At 43.8% G+C, this 19,644-nt stretch overlaps 1 protein-coding gene across 1 annotated transcript; it reads right to left on the bottom strand.

The window, feature by feature from the left end:
- Positions 1 to 18,570: 18,570 nt before the first annotated feature.
- On the bottom strand, positions 18,571 to 19,203 carry LOC114314135 (uncharacterized). The gene has a single exon (XM_028260587.2). The coding sequence runs from the start codon at positions 19,201 to 19,203 to the stop codon at positions 18,571 to 18,573; it is 633 nt and encodes a 210-aa protein (XP_028116388.2).
- Between the last annotated feature and the right edge of the window lie 441 nt (positions 19,204 to 19,644).

Here is a 19,644-nt window from a genome sequence, read left to right as displayed (position 1 = left end):
TCAGTGTGGGCTGTGTGTTCACCATCAATTCGAGCTGCGTGTTCGGAAAATCAGAGTTTGGGCTGCGTGTTCAACTCTCAATCAGTGTGGGCTGCGTGTTCACCATCAATTCGAGTTGCGTGTTCAGAAAATCAGAGTTTGGGCTGCGTGTTCAACTCTCAATCAGTGTGGGCTGCGTGTTCACCATCAATTCGAGCTGTGTGTTCGGAAAATCAGAGTTTGGGCTGCGTGTTCAACTCTCAATCAGTGTGGGCTGCGTGTTTACCTTCAATTTCGAGCTGTGTGTTCAGAAAATCAGTGTTTGAGCTGCGTGTTCAACTCTCAATCAGGGTGTGCTGCGTGTTCACCTTCAATATGGACTGCGTGTTCAGAAAATTCAACAGTTTGGGCTGCGTGTTCAACTTTCAATCAGGGTGTGCTGCGTGTTCATCTTCAATATGGACTGCGTGTTCGGAAAATCAGAGTTTGGGCTGCGTGTTCAACTCTCAATCAGTGTGGGCTGCGTGTTCACCTTCAGTTTCGAGCTGCGTGTTCAGAAAATTTAGTGTTTGGACTGCGTGTTCTACTCTCAAAATCAGGGTGTGCTGCGTGTTCACCTTCAATATGGACTGCGTGTTCAGAAAATTCAAAAGTTTGGGCTGCGTGTTCAACTTTCAATCAGGGTGTGCTGCATGTTCACCTTCAATATGGACTACGTGTTCAGAAAATTCAAAAGTTTGGGCTGCGTGTTCAACTTTCAATCAGGGTGTGCTGCGTGTTCACCTTCAATATAGACTGCGTGTTCAGAAAATCAGTGTTTGGGCTGCGTGTTCAACTCTCAATCAGTATGGGCTGCGTGTTCACCTTCAATTCAGACTGTGTGTTCAGAAAATCAGTGTTTGGACTGCGTGTTCAACTCTCAATCAGTGTGGGCTGCGTGTTCACCCTCAATTTGGACTGTGTGTTAAGAGAATCAGTGTTTGGGCTGCGTGTTCAACTCTCGATCAGTGTGGGCTGCGTGATCACGACAAAGAGTATGAGCTGCGTATTCAGAAATTCAAGTGCTTGAGTTGTGTGTTCAAAAATGCAAACCGAAACGAGCTGTGTGCCCGAAAACGAGCTGTATACCCAACATAAGCTGCATGCCCGAAATGAGCTGTGTGCCCGAAAGAGCTGTGTGCCCAGATTAAACAGAGTGTTGTGTTTCGAGCTGCGTGCCAAACGAACAGAGTGTTGTGTTGTGAGCTGTGTGCCAATTGAATGGAATGCCATGTCGTAAGCTGTGTGCTAAGACTTGCATTGTGCATGCATCTCCTCGCGCTATTTTGCGCACCTCAATCGCACTGTCCTGTGTACTCCCTTCGGTCTAGGAGACCTTAAATCCTCTAAAGGTGCAATTCCTTTGGTGTTTGTCGTGCCCGAACGACTTCCGGTGGTCTGGTATAGCCACCTGCCTGTGTTCGCGGTGAGTTCCTAGGAGATCAACTGAGACAGTGGAAACTAGAGTTCGAATGGCTTATGCCTAGAACGCAAAGGTTCGGGATTTTCGAGACTAAAGTCTGGTTTAAATACCCAGGGGTATATCCTCGGCTTGAAATCTATATGGCAGCCCCATAGATTGAGATAGCATCTGTATGCACCTCAATTCTGGATACTGATCCAACCTGGTCTGTCACCCTGTTGGAGAGTAGGGAAAGCTGTGACCATAGTCAGGGAGAAAAGTAGTACCTGTGGTTCAACTAAGAAGAAGCGGGAGATCCCCAGCACCATCAGGCACGACATTGTATGTACGGTTCATTTGAGGCTGGTGTGACCAGACGAATCGCGCAGGTATCGTATCTTCTCCGTGTGAGACGCGACGAGAATGGAGCAATTCTCCGCATTCTTAACTGCATGAAATGTAGTTGTTGCTTTGCATTCTTGCTTAAAACTGTTGCATCTATTTGCGGATACTTGCTTCATTACAGCTTGCTGCATTTGTATTACCATTGACTTACCTCCGGCTCTGTGCATATCGCTTTGCATTTTGCCCCATTTGCCTGCGGCATGCCTGCGGGTACATCTTTGTCTATCTTGTCTGTTTGTCTAAGTCTTCGGCCTTGTCAAAAATGGGTCGTCTCTGGGCTTTGACATTCACTCCCGTCACTTGTCACTTCCGAGTTCTGTCCAAGAGGGGCAACTGTAGACACCCCATTTTTGACCGACCTTAAGACTCAGACGTCACCGATTGAGCGCTTGGTGATGTTGCATAATGTGCTCGTTCAGAAGTTTCAGAGTCATGGCCGCGAGCCCTGCCTCCGGACTTCCGAACCCTCTTTTGTGCCTTGCCTCGGTTTGTGAACCAGACTCGGTTTTCTTTGTTTCTTTTCCTGAGGGGAGGGAGAGGTCCCGTAGACCATTTCTCAGTGGCCGTGGGCTACATTTTGTGGCCGTAGGCCATTTTGCCCATTTCGGGGCCCAGTTCCCGGTTTTCGGAGCCGTCAGGCCGTGTGCCTCGGTTCGGGACCGCTTAACCATCTCCATTTGCTATAATTTTTGGCATACATCTTATTTTCTCCCTTTTGACGGACACTGGGGTCTGAGAAACCCACTTCGTGGCCGAACGCCACTTTCGGTGCTTAACAGCCCATTTTCGTGACCCCGAACTGCGTGTTTCGGCCCCCGAGCATTCGTTTTGCATCGGTTTTCGTTCATTTTTGGCATGTACCTCTGTTTTATCACCAGGAAGGTCACTGGAGGGTGGGAGGCCAGCAATTATCTTGGCAACCAGTTATATTCTATTTCCGCCCTCCGACACCCGTTTTTCTCACTTCCGAGCCAATGTTGAACACCTTGGGGCCACTTTCTTCAACCCCAAACCACATATTTGTGTTGTACACACATGGGAGGATCCTAATATCATATGGCCGGCCAGAAATTCCATTTGACCCTTTTGAACCCCTCTTAAAAATGGCTTATTCTCTCTCCTGTTTTACAGTTTCCAAATTCGAACCACAGGATTGTGATGAGGGGACCTTGGAGGACACCTTTTTGTGGTGGCCGGCCAGAAAATCAACTTGACCATTTTGACCCCTAGCCGGCCGGCTAGGGGGGGTGGCCGGCCGGCCACCTGCAGCTTTGAAACTTGGCCGGTCATGATCCTCACAAAGTATACTTTACTGCTGTATAGCTGTTGTCCCCCAGAAATATCTAAATCCGGGGGACACCTTTTGGGGGAAAGCCTTGGTCCTTTTCCCCCACCCTTTCCCTCCATGATCCCCCTCTCCTTGGTCCTTATAACCAGCTGCCAACATTTGTTTTAGGGGTTAGAAAAAATTTCCTTCAACTCTTGCATCCAAATCTCCTTCTATCTCTCTCATTTTCTCAAAACATCCAAGTCCTACACCTCATTTCTTCATCACCACCAAGCACCACCACCACCACTCCATTTCCAGCAACTTGGGAAGCTTTCCAGCAGCTAAGAGGCACCACTTCTCAAGCCAAGAAGCAACAAAAGACTTGTCTTCAAGGGTGAGTGGCATTTCCCCCTTTTTGGTCCATTTCTTGCACCATTTATAAGCCACACATGCTTGCTGTTTTGAGCTCTGGCCCTAATTGAAAGTGGCCTTATTTTGAGCTCTTTTTCACTTTTTCTTAAGGGCTCAACACTGTTTGAGCCCCCCATATTGCACTTGCTTCAATATCCTTCTTAAATACCGTTATCTTGCGTAGTATTTTTAGCTTGTGTGTGATCTGTTTTGGAGCATGATGTAAACTATATGTAGGATTATTTTGAGCCCCTCTTCAACATTGAAGAAGGACTCATCACAGTTTGGGACCTCCATCTGCCACTTCATGTTATATCCTTCTTTGGTCCCCATTTTTGCATGCCTTGGCAGCCCCTTGTGCTTCCGTTTTTGGTCATTTTACAGAACTAAAAATAGTTTTATTTTGGCCCATTATTCATGTTTCATTAAGGTAATTTCATGTTTTGGAGCCTCCCTATGCCACTTCATGTTATATCCCTCTTTGGTCCCCTTTTCTTGCATGATTTGGCAGCCCCTTGTGCTTCTGTTTTTGGTCATTTTACAGTACTGAAAATAGTCTTATTTTGTCCCATTATTCATGTTTCATTAAGGGCCTTTCATGGTTTGAGGTATATTTTATACACTTCATGTTATATCTCTCTTTTGGTCCCCATTTTTGCATGCTTTGGCAGCCCCTGATGTTGCTGTTTTTGGACTTTGGTCCAAACTGAAAACAGCCATATTTTGACCCCCTTGTCATGTTTCATTAAGGGTCTTTGGCTGTTTGTTGAATATTTTGTATACTTTGTGTTATAACCACTTTTGAGCCTCATTTTGCATTGCATTTCTAGCATGTTTGTATACTGATTTTGGGGCTTCCATAAACTGTAAATGTGCATATTTTTGGTCCCTCTTCAGTGTTGTAGAAGGGAATTTTTTAGTTTGGGTTTTGCATATACCACTTGTTTCATTGCCCTCTCTTGGCCCTTATTTTTGCATGCCATTGTTGCCCTATCTTTGCTTGCTGTTTGGCCACGATCTGTACTGGTAAAATGCTAATTTTGGGGCTTCCTTGCTACTTTCTATTCATTTCATGTCCATATTGTGCATATTTGGTATAGCTATAGGCCATTTCGGATGCCAAAATTTATGTTTCGGTACTATTCCATGCATCGGGTGCATTTTCGCCTCATTTCGGGATTGTTTTCCCCCACATTTCAGTGCTGAAATTCCGTTAGCATGTTTGCATAACATTTTCCATGCTATTACATTGCATATGCCATTGCCTCGATTTGCGTGCCCGTGTGCACGCGTTTCGAGGCACTTCATTTTCATCCATCGGCCTCTTATGTGAGTGTGGCTGAGGCTCTCTCATGTTAGGATAAGTCCATGTTGCATTCTATATGCCATTTTGGCCATATTGCATTGCATATGCCATTGCCTCGATTTGCGTGCCCGTGTGCACGCGTTTCGAGGCACTTCATTTTCATCCATCGGCCTCTTATGTGAGTGTGGCCGAGGCTCTCTCATGTTAGTATAATCCATGTTGCATTATATATGCCATTTTAGCCATATTGCATTGCGTATGCCATTACTTCGGTTTGCGTGCCCGTGTGCACGCGTTTCGAGGCACTTTATTTTCATCCATCGGCCTCTTATGTGAGTGTGGCTGAGGCTCTCTCATGTTAGTATAAGTCCATGTTGCATTCCATATGCCATTTTAGCCATATTGCATTGCATATGCCATTACCTCGGTTTGCGTGCCCGTGTGCACGCTTTTCGAGACACTTCATTTTCATCCATCGGCTTCTTATGTGAGCGTGGCTGAGGTTCTCTCATGTTAGTGTGAGCCCCTATCATATTTCCATGTCATTTGCATTGCGTATGTCATTTTCTCGATTTGCGTGCCCGTGTACACGCATTTCGAGGCATCTCTTTTTTGCAGCATAGTGCATACTAGGTTGTATCTTAGATCGCATTCTGTCATTTTCTCGATTTGCGTGCCTGTGTGCACGTATTTTGAGACATCTCATTTTCATAGCATTGTGCATACTAGGCTGTATCTTAGTTGCATTCATGCATATCATGCATATCGCATCGTGTTCGGGATAGGAGTTAGCCCGGGCACGGGAAACGAGGTGCGTTTCGTACTTCGAGTGACGGAACGTATCTCAATTTCCCACTCACCGACACTCCGGATCATCCGTGATGGAGTTAGGTCTTGTTGTGTTTTCATGTGCATTCATTCTATATTAAGTTGCACATTTCGACTCCTCTGCCATCATGCATCGATATGCGTGATTGGTGGCACGAGGATCGAGACATGCATATATCTGTGAAAATACATTGCCATGCCCCTTTCCTGCTCTCTGTTGCAGCAAAATGAAGAATCAGCAATTTTTTGGAGTTTGGCGCGCATTTCAAGAAAAAGGTGTAAGCAGAGGCTAATTGGGGCATCCCAGTGGATTTCCGCGCAAGGCAGCCCAGACATGCATCATTCATCAGGAGCAAGGCAGTCCCTGGCTTGCACGCCAGTTTTACAGCTTTCTTAGTCAATTTGATTAATTAATTAGGAATTTGTATATTATTTGGACTGTAATATTTGGACTGTAATATTCTTTTATTCGGGACTGTATATTTATTCGGACCCTCTGCACGAGGGCATAACTGTAATAAGTGTGCGTGTGTGTGATGTATGTCTTCCAACCCCACGTCTTTCTCCCTTTTATTTATCCGCTTTTGATGGTTAGATTAGGGCATATTTCAATTAGCATACAGTATGACAGCATGTTTGCATCATTCATCTGTTTTGCATGCACCGGGCTCGGCGCATCATGCTAATTGCATTGTATTTTCAAATTCCAAATTGAATACATGTTAGTTGTAGCATTTCATATGCCATGTTTAGAATAGCCGAGCCTGCTATATTTGCATTTTTGCATGTGTTGCATTAGGCATTTCTGTATACTTAGGATCATGCATGATTTCTAATGTAGTCTCTTTTTTGGCTTGGAGTACTCGGTGAGCTTTATGCTTTAGCATCCTTGCATGCGTGCGAGTGAATGCCATGATAGCATGCTTACCATGAGGCTATTTGCTTATGTGATATAACTGCCTGAATGCCTGTGGGTGAAGGTTGGGTTGTTTAAATTGGAACAAATCATTGACTGTGAGTTTTAAGCCCACTAGATAGTGGCAAAACCATCTTTTCCTAAGCCCACCTGAGGGTGGCAAAATCTGTATTTTAAGCCTACTTGCGAGTAGCAAACCATCTTTCAAAAACAAACACGAAATGTTTTGCTCCAATTCAATCGACTGAGTCTATACTTGTATGCTGTACGCATCACATAGTAACCTAGGCTAATAATCGGAATAAGAACACACAATGTTTTCAAAAATAGATATCATGGTTAGTAGAGGCCGATCTTTGATCGGGCGAGCGGGGGTGCTCATGAAGTGACCTTCCCCAATCGTACCCAAGTTCCCGAGCCGAGGCAACTTTGGTGATGACGGACACGTGGCCTTAGGCAACGAGTCAGGGTTTCCTAAATTTCGCAAAATAAAATATTTAGGTGGCGACTCTGTATCTGGAAAAGCAGTCCATGTTTGGCACTTCTTTCAAAAAATCTGTTTTCTCAAAACGATTTTCCGGATTTAGACTCTTTGGTTCAGACTTAGAACCGTGACAAATTTGAGAGTCCTGAGCTGTAGTGACCCTAATATGAACGGAACGGGAGCTCGTTCCTCCCGGGGCGTTTGGGGACGTCTACACTTGGTCATGTGCGAGATGATCTCAGCTAGGCCGATGTTATCTTTAGAGATATTAGAATCCAAGATGAGCGAATAAGGGACAAGAGTCCTAAAATCGGGGAGGACCTTAGTTTGGATAAAGATAGAACTCTTAAGGTGTTTATCTTTACCTAGCTGGGAGTCCAAGATGAGCATTGAGCCAAAGTCCATTGAAGCTAGGCTTCTACAGGGAACAGGTTAGCCATGGCTATAAAAGTAAGGCACCTTCGTGGGTCTAAGTTATGTTTTTTATGCTCCATCTAGTGAGTTAAGCATTATTGGCTATCTTTGAGAGATAATTACTAATTTGATCGTCGGAGTGCCCCAGGGTGGACGAACCACCACCGGATTCTTATCTTTCTGTAACAGGTTGTTCGGGCTTAATCTATTTTGCCAGTATGTTCAAAGGAAGGAACTTTGTTTTGACACGGTGAATGAAGAGAAGTCCAAGAGGATGCATAATGACACCAGGAGCAGTGCACCAAAGAGGCTGAAGTCCGTTAAAAGTCGAGCTCCTGGTCGAACTAAGGAGGAACTAAGGGACTACCTCTAGAGAAAGAGGCAGAAGGCCAAGGTCACATCCCCAATCAAGCCGAAGACGCCGTTCTTAGTAGAACTGGATAGGTTTGAGGCCCCAAAAAGGTTCCATATGCTGAGGTTCCAGATATATGATGGTAAGTCTGATCCAAACTTTTACGTCAGCTTGTACCTGAATTCAATTTCACTATACACCGGGAATGAGCCGCTGCTATTCAAGGTGATCCCCTCATGCATTGGGGAAATCACGTCGGATTGGTTTCACAAGTTACCGAAAGGAATTGTGAAGAGTTGGGAAGGCCTGGTGGAGATGTTCGTGGCCAGGTTTGTTAGAAACAAATTGCAGCCGTTGAGGGTAGACTCCCTAATGGCGATGAAAATTGGCAAGGGTGAAAGCCTCAGGGCTTATGCCAAAAGGTATTATGAGGTATTCAATCGAATACCAGGATGCAACCAGGAGTTAGCAGTCGTATCTTTTAAGAATGGCCTAGAGGATAATTGCATGCTTTAGAAGTCACTGGCAAAGACTCTGCCAAAAAGTATGGAGGAGCTCATGGCAATGATCAAGAAATATGCTAGAGCAGAAGAGGATACGCCAGGAATGAATGTGTCAAAGCAAGAGAAGAGGAACAGCTCGCCGAAGCAAGGCTGAGGTATTACAAATTTTAATAGACAAGAAACAGGACTAAGAGCTGCACAAGCAGTCACCACAATGTTTTGGATCCCGGTTTATAAAGTCCTGGAAAGGATCAGAAACCAGCTATACTATAGAGCACCAGAGAAGATTCCTGGCAAATTTATGGGAAGAAAAAGCACTGTGTCTACCACAATGAGGATGGGCATTTGACTCAGGGGTGCAGAGCCCTGAAGACGCATCTGAAAGACCTAGTTAGACAATGTCACTTGAGGGACCTAGTAGATGAAGCCAGAACGAGGGAAGAGTAGGCAAGGCTGGCCCAGGTACCAGCAACACCACATCTACCAGCACTATAACCGCAAGTAGACGGACCTCGGGTGATCAATGTGATTCACTCGAGGGTCAATGAGAATGAGGTACGATGGGAGACTCAGAGGGTAAAGCACTTATAGCATGTGTATCAGGTCCAGCAAAAGAAGCCTAGGACAGACAAGTACCAGGGACCAACGGTGTTCTTTACGGAAGCCGACCTAGACATGGTGAAGCATCCATACAACGATGCTCTGGTAGTAACCCTCAAGATTAGAGAATGCCAGGTAAGGCACATTTTGATTGATCAAGGCAGCTCTTGTGACATCATGTATGTTACAAGGAGCTCGCCCTTCACCGAGATGATTTGGAGCAGTCTAACAGCCCAATGGTTGGGTTCAATGGAACGACGACATGGCCCCTGGGAGCAATAAATTTGGAGGTGCAGGTAGGCACTAAGAAGGTAAGCACAAAATTCACAATAGTTGACACCCCCACCCCTTACAATGTTGTCTTGGAAAGGCCATGGTTACACGTAATGAGGGCTATTCTCTTAACACTGCATCAGCTGTTGCGGTTCCTAACAAAGCATGGAATTGAGGAAGTCAGAGGGGATCAAGTGCAGGCAAAGAATTGCTCCATGACAGCAATGAAATCCGCCTGCAACGTACGAGAAACAGAAACAGTAGAGATTGAGGACGAGGACATGGAGGTCCTGGAGGACGTCGGCAAAGAGTCGGCTGACAAAAGTCCGAAAGCCTTGAAGAAAATTCTGGTCCAGCAAGGGGATGAAGAGCGCTTCTTCTTTCTCGGCTTAGACTTGGTCGAGAAGGAGAAAAGGGAGTTAGAAGTATTCTTGCGAACAAACATTGAGGTGTTTGCTTGGACGCCATACGAGATGCTTGGCATTAACCCCAATGTCACATGCCACAGACTAAATGTAGACAGGTCGGCTAAACCTGTCATTCAGCGAGCAGCGAGCAAGGAGGCCGACGTTGGTTCATGTGGAGGCAGTAGAGGAAGAAGTGGACAAACTGCTAGAAGCCAAGGCCATTCGGGAAGTAAACTACTCAACTTGGCTGTCAAACACAGTTGTTGTGAAAAAGAAGAACGGGAAGTGGACAGTTTACTTGGACTTCACCAGCCTGAATAAGGCTTATCCCAAAGACAGTTTCCCACTCTCCAAGATCGATCAATTAGTGGATTCCACTTCAGGGCATAAAATGATGAGCTTCCTAGACGCTTACAAGGGCTACCATTAGATAGCAATGCACCCCCTGATGAGGAGAAGACTGCATTTATCACCCCAAAAGGGCTGTATTGCTACAGAGTGATGCCCTTTGGGTTGAAAAATGCAGAAGCAACCTACCAGAGGTTAGTAACCAAGATGTTCAGACATCTGATTGGCAAAATGGTGGAAGTATACATTGATGACATGGTCATGAAGACCAAAGAACCTAAGAATCACCTGGCAGACTTAAAGGCAATTTTTGATATCCTGAGACATGTCAGCTCCAACTCAATGCTTCGAAGTGTGCATTTGGAGTCAGGTCTGGTAAGTTCCTGGGATACCTGGTTACTAGAAGGGGGCATTGAGGCAAGTCCAGATCAAATCAAGGCTATCCTTGACTTGGAGAGCCCAACATCTGCAAAAACAAGTACAAATGTTGACAGGAAGGGTTGTAACCTTGAACAGGTTTATAAGCAGAAGTTCAGATAAGTGTAAACCATTTTTCAGTTTATTGAAGAAGGCCAAAAAATTTTTGTGGACAGAGGAGTGTGAAGTCGCCTTAGCCAACTTGAAGAGATACCTAACTATAGCTCCAGTTCTGTCAAATCCAGTACCTAGAAATGAGCTATTTTTATACTTGGCCGTTTCAGAGCATGCAGTAAGTGCAGTGATAATTAGAGAAGAGAAAAGAGAACAAGGGGCAGTGTACTATGTAAGTAAAACCTTAGAAAATGTAGAGACCAGGTACCTACCCTTGAAAAAGTTAACACTAGCCTTGGTGATGGCTTCCAAAAAGTTGAATCATTACTTCCAAGCCCACAAGATTGTGGTATTGACTGAGCATCCTTTGAAGTCCCTGTTGTAGTAAGGAGATCTAACAAGCAGGGCCGCCCGATGGGCAGTTGTATTGGGCTAGTATGACTTAGAGTTTAGGCCTAGTGCGGCAATCAAAGGCCAGGTTCTGGCCGACTTTATGGCCGAGTTCACGCTAGGTGCAATCCCACGTCTGGCTCCTGTGAGCCACGTCTTAGGGTGTTTAGGGAAACAAGAAGAGACCCAGTTAGGAATGAAAAACTCCATAATAGAATAGAAGAAAGAAGAAAAACCCAAGCCCTGCGATATCAACATCGGTGACTCTTTCTGCCTATTTGTTGATCGGAGTTTAAACCGTCAAGGAGTGGGAACATGAGTAGTGTTGGTATCGCTAGATGGACGAATGTTGGAACAGTCTATCTGTTTGGGGTTCAAAGCCTCAAACAATGAAGCAGAATATGAGGCACTAATTGTAGGGTTGAAATTAGTAGTAGCAATGGAAGCCAACGATGTGGTAGTCTTTTGTGACTCCCAACTTATTATAAACCAGGCAACAGGCGAGTATGCAGCTCGAGATGAAAGAATGATAGCCTATGTTAAAGAAGTTGTTAGACTGCTAGCCTTATTTTAGGATTGCCGACTACAGTAGGTTAGCCGAGATGACAATAGCCATGCCGATACATTGGCCAACCTGGCTAGTGTAATGAAATCAGGGGAGGCAAGGATGATAATGGGGGATTATTTGTCAAGCCCAAGTGTGGAACCACTAATCACAGAGTATGAAGCAATGTGTGTGGAGATGGGTCCAAATTGGATGGATACAATAGTGATGTTTCTTAGGGACAAAAAACTGCCAGATGATCGCAAAGAGGCGCATAAGACCAGAATGAAGTCGGCAAGGTTTAGCTTAATAGTGGAATGACATCTCTACAGAAGGTCTTTTACTGGTCCCCTTTTGAGGTGTGTGCATCCCTTCCAGGTTGAAGACTTATTGTATGAAATACATGAAGGGGTATGTGGAAGCCATTGTGGGGGCAGATCACTTGCTCATAGGGCCATTACTCAGGGGTATCAGTGGCCCTACATGTAGAAGGATGCTGAAGCCTATGTTAGAAAGTGCGAGAAGTGTCAAAGTTTTGCACCCTTGATACATCAACCAGCAACAGATTTGAACCCAGTGTCCAACCCTTGGCCATTTACCTAGTGGGGCATGGATCTTGTTGGACAACTGCCCCAAGCAACTGGGCAAAGAAAGTTCCTATTGGTAGCAACTGATTATTTCACAAAGTGGGTAGAAGCTGAACCCCTTGCGAAGATTCGAGATATTGATGTGAAGAACTTCATATGAAAGAATGTCATCACCAAGTTTGGGATCCCATGGGCAATAATAGCGGACAATGGTACACAATTCGACAATAAGCTAATCAAAAGCTTTTGTATAAAGCACAAAATTAAGACCTACTACTCTACTCCAAGTTTCCCTGAAAGTAATGGTTAGGCAGAAGCATCCAATAGGACTATCTTGGATGGGATCAAAAAGAGGCTGGAAGCAACAAAGGGAAAATGGGTGGAGGAATTGCCCAATGTACTCTGGGCATATCAGACTACGCCAAGAAGATCAACTGGAGAGTCTCCATTTGCCATGGCTTATGGCACTGAAGCAGTTATTCCACAAGAAGTCGGCATTCCAGGGATCAAAATCCAGGGAGTGGAAAATGGTACTAATGAGGCATTTCTAGCCCGAGATCTAGACCTACTGGAGGAGAAAAGAGAAAGAGCAACAATTCGACTGGGGGCATACCAGCAACAACTTGCTAGGGCTTACAACAAGAAAGTCAACCCAAGAGAGTTCAAAGTGGGGGACCTTATGCTGAGGAAAGTGGTTGGCATTACAACCAGAAAGTCAACCCAAGAGAGTTCAAAGTGGGGGACCTTGTGCTGAGGAAAGTGGTTGGCATTACAATAAGAAAGTCAACCCAAGAGAGTTCAAAGTGGGGGACCTTGTGCTGAGGAAAGTGGTCGGCAACAAGAAGGATCCTAAGGAGGGCAAGCTAGGCCCAAATTGGGAAGAGCCTTGTAGAATCATTTCAGTCGCTGGCAATGGGGCATATCGGCTTGAGGACAATGATGGCAAAGAGTTGCCAAGACCCTGGAACACTTGCAACTTGAAGTTCTTCTATCATTAGATTTTTGTTTTTTCGAAGTTTATGTCATAATTTTATCAGCCGGGGTAGTAATAAAATTTTAGTTTGATGAATTTCAAATTTGTGTGAAAGGACTGATTAGTCCCATAGTAATGTTTCTAAATGAAACATGACAAATAACTTAGACTTATTATATGGTAGAGTTGAATTATACTTGCATATAATAGAGTTGGACTAAGTTGGCAATGTTTCTAAATGAAACATGACGAATAACTTAGACTTATTATATAGCAGAATTGAATTATACTTACATATAATAGAGTTGAACTAAGTTGGCGATGTTTCTAAATGAAACATGATGAATAACTTAGACTCATTATATAGTAGAGTTGAATTATACTTGCATATAACGGAATTGAACTAAGTTGAATTAACCTGGACTTGCCATGTCGGCAGAGTTGAACTCAGAATGGAACTAAGTGCAATTCAGTTAGATTAACAGAGAAACCATGGTTGAGAACCTCGGCTAGTCTTTGTTTGAATCTGACTTCGGCAAAAGACCATAGACACATGCTTAATGTGAACTTAAGTGAAACTTAGGTTTACATTAGTGGGCAGGGAGTAGGAATGATAAATAAACTTAAGAGCCGGGGGTTTGTTGAAATTCGGCAAGAATGGGCTTAACACTCGTTGAAATTTCAGAGAAATTTACAAGTTGCAGTTGGCCGAGGTAATTATGAATGAAGTATCCGAGATGCATATTACCCGAGGTGATAAAACCAGATTGTCAAAACTTGGAAAGGAAGAAGTCTTTATAGGAGATAGCAAATAGAATTAAAGAAGCAGTACTTGACTGAATGAGTTTTAAAGAAACAAACACTTGTAAAAATATTTTGAAATATTTTTAAGTGTTAGTTGATGAAGTATTCCAATTGTTAGACGAAATAAACAATCAAGGTTCATATCCAAGGTGATTATATAGTTAAGTTGTGCTTTGAAGACATGCAAAAAATATTCAAAGTACAGAGACATGCATAGAACAAAAGAAGGCATGCACTTGGAGGAAAGAATAAGACTTGCGTTTAGAAAATACAACTTGTTCAAATACAAAAAGGAACATTGGTCAAACCGAAGTTAAAACATCGTCCAAAAGGTCGCAAAGACTACAAAGGAAAAAGTACAAGGTACAAAGACAAAGAAAAGATTCTAAACATATGGTTTTGCATCAGCGATTGGTTGTGTTTCGGCCTCTGCAGAGAGCTGGGATAGCTTCTCGGCAGCCTTCTTGCCTCAATCTCAGCGTCGATCTCTAGAAGAGTCTTGTCAAGGCTCTTCTCGGCGCTTTCGACCTCGGCTTCAGGCGTGTTCTTGGGAACCTCGACCTCGTCATCCTGAGTCAATTCCACGGCTTGCTTATTCAGAGTTCGGACTTGGCCCCAACAACTTCAGTCTTCCCAGACTTGTCGGCCTCTGCTTCTTTATCATCCTCAACCTCATCTTCAGATTGGATTGGAGCGGGAGGAAATGACACAACAAGTCGGCTCTCGTCCCAGAAGGGCGAGTCTTCATGGACAACCAACTTCTTCAAAACAGCCATCCAACCAAGGGTATAACCCTTTTTGCATGCCTGTTTGACTTGCTTTTTGTATTCATCACGGACGTCGGCTGCCCTTTCAACATAAGCATTCTCATCCGCCTCCTTTATCTCAGCCGCCTTGGTAGCATTCGCCGCCTGCAACTTTGTTTGGGCTTGGACCTCATTTTCTTTGGCTTCTTTTGCCTCGGGCTGAGTGACCTCAACAACATTTTCTGCAGCCTCGGCGCGGTCCTCGGCTTTCTTCAGAGACGACTCGGTAGCCTTGGCTTGATCTGAAAGACCTCAGACATGGGCCTCGACTTTATTTAGTGAGGAAAGGAGTTTGGCTGTCTCCTTCATTTTTTGGGTTAGTTATTTTTTGAATTCATCGGTCTTGACTGCAAGGAAGTGACCCTGCTAGGTAGCCTATAAGAGTGTAATGAAAGTTCGTTAAAGTATGAAAGCCAGAGTTAAAATTAGATAAAAAATTACAAGTATTAAGACTTACAAAGACGCAATGCTGTATCATCATCGAGTAATTTTCGTACTTCGAAAGCTCGGCCATCCGATTGATGTCGGCTAGGAGTAAAACGGCGGTGGAAATGGCGAAACCGATTTCCAAACTGTCAAGCGTGCTGTCCTCAGCCAAAAGAGGTCGGTCTTCGACTGTAACAGATAGAGTCCAGGGAGCGTCGGTGTGAAACCTAGGGGGCTCAGAAGACCCACTGGACCTCGACTTTTTTGGTTGGGGTTGGTCAGATGCCTCGGCCTCGGCAGGCCTCTTCTTGGCCGACTTCTCCGCTTCAACCAATTTTGAAATTGGCATTGTGTCTTCTGACTTCACCTCAGTGGCGCTGGGCTTGGCCTTGGCCTTTTTAACCTTCTTCGCTTTGGGTTTTGGTTGTAATTGGGAAGGAGAGGAGGGGTGGACTAACACTACACCTGGGATGTCAGCAAGAAGGTCGTCTGGAATGATCTTTGCATGGCCCATCTCTTCGGCGGTGGCGGCAACAGTGACTTTGGTACCGAAGCGGATTGCTGGAAGTGCAGTAGGTGGGTTTGCTGGATTGTAAGCTGACGCCTCAGTGTTTTGGCATGTACAATTACGAGTTCTGCTTACAGGAGAAAAAGTGGAGCTTGGTGTCAGCGTTGGCATTGGGTTGGAGGAATCAGTTGGGGAGCAGATGTTGATGGCTGATACGCTGGATCAGAAGTTGAGGCTTGATCAGGCCTTGGTGATGAAGTAACAGGGAGAGTTGTTGCAGAAAGTGGAGATTTTCTTTTTTGAGGAACGTCAGGCAGTGGGCTCCGATATGTCGGGATGTAGTTGAGGAGGATTGGAGCCTTGCGAAGTTCGATTGGCATGCCAAGAAGGCGAACCAAGTCTTTGCTCCGCATGTAGTATCGGTGAAAGTCTTTTTTTGGCTGGGGAAGAGCTGCAAAGAAGAGGACATACATTAGAAACAAATTAACAACATGATGATTAAGTGAATAGAAGAAGGGACTCTAAGGAGGAAAACTAAGTCCTTACCCTTGTCTTCCTTAAAAACTTCACGGCGCAAAGGGAAAATGTGGAGTTCATCATCTGGCGAACTCCCAATTGCCCGAGACAATTAGATAGTCATCTGCCGTGCCTTTATTTGAGTCTGGAATGTCGACAATCATCTTGTATTGGGTGGATCTTGGCTTGAGGTAATATGTATAGCCAGCCTTGGTTTTAAGGCCACACATCGTGTAACAGTATTGGATATCAGACAGGGTGATCCTAGCGTTCTGCTGATGTTCCAACTCGGCAATTCTGTTTATAATCCTAAAAGAGTTTACAGCTAACTGCATGGGGTTCAGTTTATAGTAATGGAAAACCTCCTTAAAGAGGATGTTGAGGGAGAATCTGACTCCTCCTTCAATGATGGAGACTACGGGAAAGGGCTTGTAGTCCTTTCCAGGCATAATGGAGTCATCCTCTCCAGCTAACCGGATTTGAACGTCGTTTGGGATGGAGAAATCTCGCCTGAAGTATTTTAGTTTGGTCGGGGTGTCTACTCTCCACCAAAACATTCCCATTATGTCGGCTTATGGTGCAAAATTTCAGAGAAGAATATTTGGTATGGGTCCGGAAACCTCGGCTAAAAACTAGACTGACGTTGGGGCGAGGGTTTTTCAAGATCTAGGGGGAATTCATTTCAATTTTCCTAAAGATTATGATTTCTATCAAATCCCAAGACCTAAAATTTGCATTGAATTAAGGAATCAAAGGCAAGAATCTGAAGACAAAGCAAGACAAAGCAAAAAGGAGTGCGAATCAGAATCAGGAAAGCAACATTCAAGAAACATAAAGAGTACAGACTCATGAACACTGAGTGAGTGAGTGAGAGACAGTATGCAAAAGCCATAACAAGAAAACAAGATTGGCATTTTCAAAAGACTACATAGATTCAAGATTCAAGAACCAAAAATTGATTCGTAATCAAAGGAAGAAAAACAGAGTGGAACCATAAAAACAGATTCAATAGCAACAGACAAGACAAATGGTAAAGAATGAACATATTCAAAATCATGGAGGGCTGAAACTGAAAATTGAAAGAAACTAAGAACTCACCAGTTGGGTCCGAGGTCGAGGACACCAATTTGAGGTTTGCCGGAGTCAAATGGTGACAATGAGTGGAGCAGAACAAAAAATGCTTCGTCGGAGGAGGTGAATGAAACACAGTTGCAGAGAGCTCATAGGAACAACAATAGAGGTTAGGGATTCGTTAAAGAGAAGGATCTTGAGCACAGAGGGAAATCAAAGATGTTAAGTAAAAAGGCAGAGAGAGAGAAAGTGTTTTTGTTAAAAATTTGAAAGGGCAGCAAACCATAATGGAATGCCTTGGATGACATGTTTGTTAGGCAGCGTGCACAGAAATGACGCGTACTGATAGCGCGTGTTAGGTATGAACCAATGCGAAAAGAACGCATGGCAGAAACGGTTGAGAAAACCGTACGTGATAGCTCATGCGCAGATGAAACTCTTAGAGTTCTTAATTTAATGAAGCAAGAACATCGGCTATATGAACGATTTCAGTTAAAGAACTCAAGGAACTTGGTTCTTGGTCCTTGATAAAGATGGGCAGTTAAGTCCTGAGAACTCGAAGCCAACGAGTGATGATCTCGGTCGTGAAAAAACAAAAAGTCTTAGCCGACATAGTACTTGAACGACCGGTGTAGGTTCCAGCACCTTAGGATGCCGACGTAATAGAAGCTAGGGGGCAGTTGTGGAGGCATATTTGATGAATGATAGCACGTGGCTAAGGTGACATTGACGTGTCAGCCAGAGTGCCACGTGGCTTGGTCAAATGCGAGATGATCTCGGCAAGGCCGAGGTTATCTTTAGAGATATTGGAATCCAAGATGAGCGGGTAAGGGACAAGAATCCTAAAATAGGAAAGGACCTCAGTCTGGATAAAGATAGAACTCTTAGGGAGTTTATCTCTATTTAGTTGGGAGTCCAAGATGAGCATTGAGCCAAAGTCCATTGAAGTTAGGCTTCTACAAAGAACATGTTAGTGCTAGCTATAAAAGTAAGGTACCCTCGTGGATTTAAAGTATGCTTTTTATGCTCCGTCTAGTGAGTTAAGCACTATTGGCTATCTTTGAGATATAATTACTGACTTGATTGTCGGAGTGCCCCCGGGTAGATGAACCACCGCTGGATTCTTATCTTTCTGTAACAGGTTATTCGGGTTTAATCTATTCTGCCTGTGCTCTCCTACTGAGTTTCCTTGTTTAGTTGTGTGGTCAGAAATCAACACCCACTAATACTATGAATTTAGATGAAATAAATAGGACACCAGCGATACAAATTTTTTGCCAACTTAGATTTCATTATACAATGTCAATTGTGATGAAATAAGTACAAAATTGCATTTCAATTAAAGTATCAAAGCATTTCTAAAGAGTCCTACTGTGCCGCACACCATCATGTATTCAGTTGTCTCAATTAAAAAATTTAGGAATAAAGGCAAAAAAATATTCACACCAACCCTAGAGCTTCTAAGTGGCTTGCCAACCTAAAAGCCATCCAAAGCTGCAACTAGTGCAAACATATCATAATCTGCACAATTGCACCCAACATCCATGCATCCACACTCATCTGAATTTGTCACCCTTTGATTATTTCTCCTCTTCCTCATCGTCATCGGCATCAACACCGGCACTGGCACCGACATCGCCTCTTTTACTGTTGGAGCTTTAAGCTTCATTGCTACTTGCACTGCAGGTGGCTTGATATAATCATATACGCGTCTACTTTTTGGAACCATGACTGCCCATTTCTCAATTTCCATCTCCGGGGTCTCGGAGACAGTTTTCCATGGAATCTCAGCTCTACCCAAGAGATGTGATCCTCCAATTTTCCCAATAAAGGGTGCAGTGCTTCTCCACCGAAGTTCAAAAACAACACTTCCTTGCATCAGCATCTCCATGGAGTCTTTGGTACCCGAACACTCTAACGAGAGCGTTTCATTCCAAAACAAGTTGGATTTTGATGAGATTTCTTGGCCGTCTAGTCGAACCCTGTTGTTTTTTCCTGCAGAGAGATAGCATCTGACAAACAAGTGTCCATTGGATTTCAACTCTATGTTTTTGCCTCTAATGATTCTGAGTTCACATCTAAACGAGGAGAGATTTTGAGGAGCACCCATATTTCTAGAGAGAGATAGAGGTTGATAAGTTATTTGGTGAAGAGATGCAGTGGGCTGGTAGAGGTATATATAAATAGTTGTATCATATTGGATGGACATGAAGGAAGGTGGTATTACTTTGTGAGGATGGTGCTCTAATTTTTTAATCAAAAGATAAAGGGAATCACCACCTAGATCTTAGTTCAATTTATGTCTAGATCTTCGATCTTATATTATTTATTTACTTGCAGCTGGTATAAAGTGATCCATTTTGGATTATTGTATAATATATTATATGCTGGCATGAAATGAGGACTTTAAAGATTGTGTGAAAATTATATATAATTAAAATAAGTTATTCATTATACGGTACTATATTTACATAAATTTTCTGAATGACATGACAATGTTGATTGGAATGTTTTGAGAGAAGAGAAACGTGGATGATTAATTTACTTTTTT

This window comes from Camellia sinensis, chromosome 4, assembly GCF_055761805.1.
Source record: "Camellia sinensis isolate YWXY chromosome 4, ASM5576180v1, whole genome shotgun sequence".
Taxonomy (NCBI): domain Eukaryota; kingdom Viridiplantae; phylum Streptophyta; class Magnoliopsida; order Ericales; family Theaceae; genus Camellia; species Camellia sinensis.
The sequence above is the reverse complement of the archived record's forward strand: the minus strand, read 5'-3'. Positions and strand labels throughout refer to the sequence as shown.

Bases quoted from the DNA above. Each gene is read 5' to 3' on its own strand.
- LOC114314135 (XM_028260587.2), bottom strand. From the start codon at position 19,203: ATGGGTGCTCCTCAAAATCTCTCCTCGTTTAGATGTGAACTCAGAATC.